The sequence below is a fragment of the Halyomorpha halys genome, unplaced genomic scaffold, assembly GCF_000696795.3.
Source record: "Halyomorpha halys isolate HHAL.00 unplaced genomic scaffold, Hhal_1.1 Scaffold81.1, whole genome shotgun sequence".
NCBI lineage: Eukaryota > Metazoa > Arthropoda > Insecta > Hemiptera > Pentatomidae > Halyomorpha > Halyomorpha halys.
In genome coordinates, this window is record NW_027115240.1 from 621,419 (window position 1) to 630,016 (window position 8,598).

At 26.6% G+C, this 8,598-nt stretch overlaps 1 protein-coding gene across 1 annotated transcript in view; it reads right to left on the reverse strand.

Annotated features, from left to right (window-relative positions):
• kcc (solute carrier family 12 member kcc) overlaps positions 1–8,598 on the reverse strand; it is a gene marked incomplete in the record, with an annotated part of 694,499 nt that continues 685,901 nt past the window's right edge. The window contains 4 exon segments of the mRNA XM_067052308.1: positions 1–1,644; positions 3,277–3,416; positions 4,181–4,290; positions 6,194–6,310. Coding sequence (XP_066908409.1) covers positions 1,553–1,644; positions 3,277–3,416; positions 4,181–4,290; positions 6,194–6,310 — 459 coding nt within the window.

The following is an 8,598-nucleotide window of genomic DNA, read 5'->3' on the forward strand; positions in this document are numbered from 1 at the left end:
TTAAAGAAAGCACTTGCAGATTTAACGAAGTATTACAAGGTTAATATCTAATGAATGAGTTTATATAAATTTCTAATTATCGAGGCTGGTGTTGTTCGAGATTTACACAAACATTTATATACACTTTATTAGTGGATGGAAAAACCTACTAAACTTTAACAAGTCTTACCTTAGCTAATTGACTAGTGGTGGCAAAAAACGTTGCCCATATTTGATAAATTATTAAATCTTTTTAAAATTCCTATATCAAATATTTATTCTATTTTAATTTAAACTAAAATTGATGTATAATGAAGGGCATTGTCATTTTATCAACATCGCATCAATAAAATAATACAGAGAATTGCTTAAATTCTTATTAATATGAAAGTAATTTTTGTCTTTAATGGTTGAAAATTGTGATGATTTTGACTATATAAAAATATAATCATAAAAAAAAAAAAAAATAAAATAAATAAAAAATTAAAGCAAATTTAAAATTATTTATGACTGATGTGCATTAAAAAAATTAATTTAAAACAAGGAAAACTATCAGTACATTATTCTTTATTACCTTGAATAAAAATCTAAGATAATCAGTGTGTTGAACTATTTACTTAAATTTAGAAATATGAACACAAATATTTTTAAGTGTAGGCACACAATGTTTTATTTTTTTATATATTTTTTTTTTATTTTTTTCAAATCTTGAACTTTAGAATTGAAAGAAATATCTAAAGATAATAATGAAAAGTAAATAATGTTTTTACGACTATTTAAATTATTGTTCCAATAACAATAGTCAACAAAATCAATATTTGTAATACTACAATTTAGAAATATGTAGAAGAACAAATAATTCTCTAAAGATTATCAGTGCTTAATTTTATAAAAGTAGTTAACAACTTTAAAATAAAATTATAGTTGATATTTTAGAACAAAAATCATTACATTATATCTTAGTCTTACTTTTGTCACATATTTTTATGATTAGTTACACAACTTATATTTTGTGAACTTTAAAAATGGCATTACCCTTGATTTAAAATGAAATAATTAATAGGTGATTTTAAAATAATGGATAATTATTTTTTCTATTTTTTTTTTTTAGATATTTAATTACAGATTAAAAATGTAGTAGGAGACCATTATGTCAAATGGGTCACACAACACAAAGGCAGTATAAATAACCTCAGAGCTTAGTTTTTTATTTTCTCCCATAGGTAGATTTTGATCCTATTTTAGTAGAGAAAATGTAATAATCTTATTTTAGTAACGCTTGATATAGTGATGATTTTTACTGTAATAATTGTTAAGATTACCTTGGTATTTATAAGTATTTTAAGATGGTTTGGATTTAGTTTACCAAATATATTTATATGTATGAGAGATGTGTTGTAAAATTTGATTTAAATTTCTTAAATATATACTTTGAAAAGTCTGTCTACTATTTCATTTGCTTACAATAAAGAGTTTTAAAAATATTATATGCTAGTAACTTATATAAACTTGATAATCGCTTTTTTACATAAAAGCACAAAGCAGGTTGCACAACTCTTGAAAAACAATGAGTTCATGAGTAGATTGTTATAACTTCCCTGCCTCCTCCTCGAACCATTAGAACTCTTTCCAGTCCTTCTGTTAACACTTCTAAGAACTCCATATCTAATTTTGAGAGGTTAAGGATAGTAAATGTTTAAGAGGTAACTTATGATCTACTACAATTGGTTTAAAATATTGGTATAAATTTAACTTTCATTTGTTTAGAAGTCAGAATTATCACAGAAAAACAAAACAAATAATTATGGAACAGTAAAAAAGAACCATAAGATATAATACTTAAAGTAATAGTTCTCACCTTGAAATAAAAGTTGCATAACTCTAAAATTCCTTTCAATATTTAGAATTATAACTCTTACTTTTCAATATGTATCTATATAATTTGTATTAATAGGATTTGAGTACTAGAATAAAACTACTTAAGAGCCAAGGGTCAAAGTAACAATCATGGTGTTAAATATACAAATTTATTTTTCAATTAAAATGTATATTTTTTACCAATAGTAACAGAAAAAAGTTACATTGTTTTCCAAATTGTCTGAAGTATGATAATACGTTGATATAAAAAAAACAAAAAAAAAAAATTTATATATAAAAGTTTATATTGGACTAAATATAGTGATGGACACCAGTTGAAAGTGCTATCAATATATTGATAGTTCAAAATTATCAAACGTTTGTATTCCTCCTTAAAGACCAATTAATCTCAAATTACATTCTTACAGTGATTTCTTCCCCTGCATTTGTGTCAATGAAAAAAAAAAATCATAGAATTGTAATGCTATCTTTACCTCTTATACATATTTTTTAATTAATCATAAAGTGTACAATGATGTCAACTCAGTTCTATCATAATTTATTGTAATAATAGTAAATTGAATTCTGGGAATTGCAGTTTTGGAAATCAAATGACATAAATATTTTTTTTCGCACCATACCATTTTTCTTCCAACTAATTCAAACAATTCTATTTATCAACTTTGTTTTATCTTCTCTTTTTTTTAATGACATTTATAGAAATAAATATAATTTTTTTTCCCTCCTCTTTTTAAATCAGTTTTCTTTTTCAGTTCAGGGTCACTTAAGAGTGAGTTTAGTTTTGTGTCTAGTTAATGGAAATAAGTTATCAAAGTTCAAATAGTAAACACCAGCAATGTAGGATGTTTATTTTATATTAATAATGTAACATATTTTTTTTTAAGGAAGGAGGAAACAGGATGGGTGTACCATACATAGGTGTCTCCAGAAGAAGCCTTGTTCTCCCCACCTCCAAGTACATGCTTGGCCCCCCGAGAAAACTTAAAATAATATTATTTGATATATATTATTAATATATAATAAATAAAATTATTTGAATAAGAAATACTAATAAGTAAACGAAATTTAACAAAAATGAAAGGTTAAAATTATTTTTGCAGTTAGGTGCCTTAAAATAAAAATAAATAACTAGTATTAAGCTATGATTAAAATTAAATGTTGTTTCTACCATTTTATTTGGTGTCAAGGGGGGGGGGAGGGAGATAGATAAAGGGAAACTTACTGAATTATTGATACTATCTATTATATGAATTATGAGATAGTTTTCAATGTTAGTATCGGACTATCGATAGTGGCCAACTATTCACTATCGCCTATTCCTAACTAGATTTGGTCATTGTCAGAGCTGAAGAAAGTTATAGTCATAGTTCTGTGAAAAATAACACTTGAATCAATCAAAATATTTTAAAAAAAGGATACAGTTTGCTTCTCTTTCAACTGAAGTGTCCTTTGGTGGTCCAGGAAGGTTGAGAATAACAAGTTGGGCATCATGCGATTTATTCACTATGACCTCATTGAGTTTCACTGCAGTGTGCATCCTTCGTACATTTCCTTCATCCCTGAAATTTAAGATCTGTTATAATAATCTTTCTCATATCATAAAAAATCACCCTAAATAAAATAACACTAAATCACTTCTATAAAAATATTTTCAGATAAAAAAGTACACTAATGTAATAATGTATGAATGCTCATTTTCTACTTATCTTTTTAGATGAAATTTCAAATGATTTACGGAAAAAAATTCTTATTTATGGTGATAATGAATACATACATTCAATAAAAAAAATTTGATTTAATTGTATTTTATTCATTTGATCTCATTTATGCAAGGCTTGATTGAAACTATTATTGTAATGAACTGCCTAAAGAACAATAGTGAACTTTAAAATAAAAAAAAACATATTTTGAAATCTATCTCCAAATAAATATATAATAAATAAAAATGATGAAGTAGAATAATAAAATTTTGTTAGTTCTTTAAAAAACAGTAAGATTTTTCAATTTTCATTAGATGATATTTCATTCATGAAATATTTTTTTCAAATCAGAATAAATTATGACTTACGTCATCATATTTATTCATCTAAATCTAAACTGAGACCATGAAATTATCATAAAAATAACCTATAATTTGCAAGTCTTTTAAGAAACTCAAATAAACATTTTAAACAATATAATTTTTAAAGTAATATAAAAATGATCTTATTATTATTTTTGGTATAATAAATACAAATAAAAATTATACCTATACAAAGGAATCAGCCATTTGAATGTCTTAGTAAAAAAAAAATTAAATTATATAAAAGGAGATGTTACTAACGGAGTAACAGGTGTTTTTTCAGAAGAGACAGTTGTACAGGCTGGTACTGTCTTGTTGCTACATGAAACAGTCTCACCCTCATTCTTGGCTTCTTCTTCTTTTGCCTCAACCTATTTTTAAAAAGTTAATATCAACGAAAGCTAAAATTTCTAATAACTTAAAATTAATAAAAAAAAAAAGTATATCAATGATTTGAAATAAGCTGTATACTATTAATGCTGATGATGTGAGAAGTTTCTAAATTTTCTACAGAACCTTTGACTTTCTCGCCTAAGAGAGACCAGTGAATACTGTGCAGGATGTTTGCTGTTCCCACTATTAAGCTCTCTTTATTTCTTTCCACGAATTGCATTAAGCAGTGCCACAATAAGAAACTAATTGTTATACAATGTTTTCACGAAATTTGTATTTCTTAATAAATTTTTAATTTCACCATTTAAAACTAGGTGCATAATAATATATTTATTGTTGACAATAGACTTAATATACAGAGAAGATTATTGGAAGTACAGTCAGTGGAATGAAGAAAACTAATAAGTGAAACTTTTCTTTTATTTATGGCAACATTTTGGCCCTAATATTGGATCTGTTTCAAGAGTAAGTAAAAAAAAAAGATAACCATAATAGAAATAAATGTTTTCATATATAAAATAAGTTTTTCTTATTAGTGTTTTTCACTGCACCATCTTCTCTTTACAAAAGCCTGACTGGTTTTGACTGGAAAGTCTGGCAATCTATCTGTAGATATGATAGATACTGACAATCTGACAGTAGATAAGACTGTAATTGATTTTGTAGAACATCTTACAAAGATATGGAAAGTGGTCCTGAATATGCCTTATGCGGGACAGTCATAAGGACCAGATACTCTTCAGTAGAGGAATTTTTCAAGATGATTTTTTGAGTCATTTGTTTTTTTCTGGCAACCATTTGAGTCTCCTTCTGTCCTGGCACTTCTAAAACTTTTGGAGAGACAAAGCATCCTGCAATTTGGTCTACCAGTCATCTCTACATACTACCTAATAAACTGGAAACCCTTCACCCAAGGTAGACAAAGGTGGAGGAAGATGGTAGAGGCAGCTAAAGAAAAAAAATTTGATATTTTATTAACTATTAAGGACTATTTCTTAAAGGATGATGTTTCGACCCACATTGCAGGTCTTCAACAAGGTTGTTCAAAGAAATAGTTGGGACAGAAGTTGATAAATCTGTTTATATTATTGACTATGATGCTCTTATTGTATATTTCATAAAAGGCCTCAACTAGGCATGTTCAGGATAGAAATCATTGCGAGAAAGAATTGAGACAATTTAATGGTAGTGTCTAAGGGATGAATATCGACCACTAACAGCCTGCTGCTTTCATTAAGGGATGAACTATAATATACAACAAAACTGGTTGCCACAAACAGAGGTATGAGCCTTCAGTCTTTGTGGGGAAAAAATATTCAGCAAGTGGTTGAGTCCTCAGATTACAATAGTAAGGCCACCATAGGAGTGGATGATCCCCACCAGTGGAGCATCAATGGTGTGTAAATAAACATGAGATATTGAATGTTAACAATATCCATAATCTTCCTATTTTTTATTCATAATTTTAAAAATATTTTTAACATTAAAGGACTTGAGGATTATACCCTGCAAGAATTTAAGATGTTTAATATGAGTCTTGGTTTTTAAAAGGATATTTGGCACAAGTTGTTAGGTATAGTATTTAGAATTGATAAGGGGTTTTTTATTTGATATAAAGAGTAATATTTAATTAAGAATGTAGTTGGCAGATTAACCTTAATAATGGTCTGGGTGGCCAAAAGGTTGCTTATATGATATAAAATAATAAAAATATTGAAATAAAAGGATCAACCTCATAATTATTATACTGAAGAATTTTTTTTTTTTTTGAAGAATTTTCAAACAGCTAAAAGTTTTAGTATTTTTATTCCAACAATATAAATTACTGAAAAATTTATGTCATGTAGTATTTATTGATTTATATAATTTATTATTAATTACAGCAGTTTGTTCTTTTTCAGTGACTCCAGATTCTCCACCACCATTAGCAGAAGGTTCTTGAAATCTCACTTTTGTAGCAGTTTTCACATCATGGTGTTGATCTATTATGGCTTGTACCTACAAAAAATATAAATATGCTTTAATATCCATTGAAATATAGTTGAAATACTTGACTTGGTTATGGATAATTACAATATATTTTACAATCATAAAATAATGTAGTAAGCATTACATTAAAGAAAATAGTGAAGTAAAAAATTAATCTATTTTAATACTTACTAACTTAACAATTATTTTTTAAAAACTATTATGAAGGAAAATTTACTTTCATCTAGGGTCATGCACAACTAGAGAACTGTTTATGCACTAGCCATGCGGAATAAGAAATAATATTTTATAAACTATAATTTGTACTATTGTATTATGATATATCTTTTTGATATATATAAGAAAAGTGCTTAGTGAAATAAAAGACAGTTAAATTTCAGAATCAATGTAAGTGGAAGTATTTATAGAAAACTAAATTAGGAACTTTTTAACATTGTTAAGTATAAAAGCATCAATTTCTTTTTATTTTTCATTAATAAATACAAATAGTTTTACCATTTTACTTTAGTTTTAATTAATTTAATCATAATAATAATAAATTTTATTGCTTACTATAAGCAAGGTATTGACTTTCAAATTATTAATTTGAGTTTTTTATAAAATTCAAGTTCACTAACAAAATGATAATGATAAAAAGAACGTAATTACTTTTGTAACCATTCAAAATAATGAAATAAAACAGAATAACAAGTTCAAAAGACTTTTCCCAAATTTGATTACACAACTTTCCTAAAGATTCCTTCTCAAGCCTCTCTCTTCATCCTAATAGCAACTCTCTCAGTTTCAGTCATTGGGAGAAATATTCCTATAGTTCAATAATCATGAGCTGCCCAACAATTTTCTGATTTCATTTAATATAGGACTGTAGTTTAAAAAATGGACCATCGTATCATTTCTTGTTTTGCAAAGTGAGGAACTATCATCTGATGATATTACTTTTTCGTCAAAGCAAATTCTTGATATGGATTGGTAGTATGGTAACCTAATTTGGGAAACTAGCCAGGTTTTTGCTATTGGAGTTTTCATATTTAAATATGATTCCATAGCACAAAGAGAACTTATTTTTATAAATATAGGACTGGATGAGTTATTCTGGACAAATCTATGTCTTTATTCAGCCAATAGTTCTAAGCTTTTTCGATAATCTCATTCAATTGTTCCTTTGAAAGAATGGGTTTATTGCCCACAAGATTCCACCCTACTGGTACTCATATGGAATTCACCTGGTACCACCACATTTTGGTGCATATGTTGGATGCAGTATACTTGTATAGAGTTTTTCATTTAATGTTTGAAGCCATCGTATATTTAATTAATGCAAGTAGAAAAATCTTTGTAAATTTTGATGATACACTTAAGAAAGATATATTCATGTTATTTGGTGTTGTATAAAAGTATTTAGGAATAATTCTATGAACAATATGTGGTAATATTAGTCCTGTATAGTATAAGGAAAAGTTTCCAATCATGATGATAGTTTGTATTAGTGATGCATGGTGGTCAACTAAGCATTATTTATCATTTAATTAGAATAAAAAAATTCATTGGGATTCTGAACATTGTAACTGTGTCTCCTTGGTTCATCAGAGACGTAGCCAAATACACCTGAAGTGGTTTATATGAAGGTGGTTTATAACTAAATATAAATATCTGTAAAAATTAATAATGGGTTTATTGTTACTAAAATGAATAATAAGATGATGAATTGAACACAATTTATGTTTATTTTTAAATGGTTGTTATTTTCATTTTTTTTTTTAGTTTCTTAAATCAGGTTTACAATTAATACAAAGATTGATAGAACTTTACCATCCATGTTATTTATATTATTTATATTATTATACTTTAACACATATTCCTATAAACAGACTAATGCTAGACATTTTAGAATGGTGTTCCTAATAATACATGCAGTTCTAAAAAGTAAAGAGAGAAATAAAGACTTCTTTATGTCATAATATGTAATTAACATAAATACATCCATTTAATGTTTTATTAATATGGAATACAGAGGATATTTAGATAGTACAATGATCGAAGTAATAATGTAAACATTTAGAAGGCTACAGTTGATGACCCGAGTGAAAAAATAATACTGGACAATAAAAAATTAACCACAGGAACCTTTTGAAATGTTTATATGAGTTTGGGAAAATCAACCTAGTCTTTTAAGAAACAGTTAATTATGTCATTATATAAATAAACAAAATTTATTGTTGCTAAGCTGCTAAATTTAAGTTTAGCATATATACCACTACAACCAATGAAGGATTTTGGCTGCAACACTTGATGATATA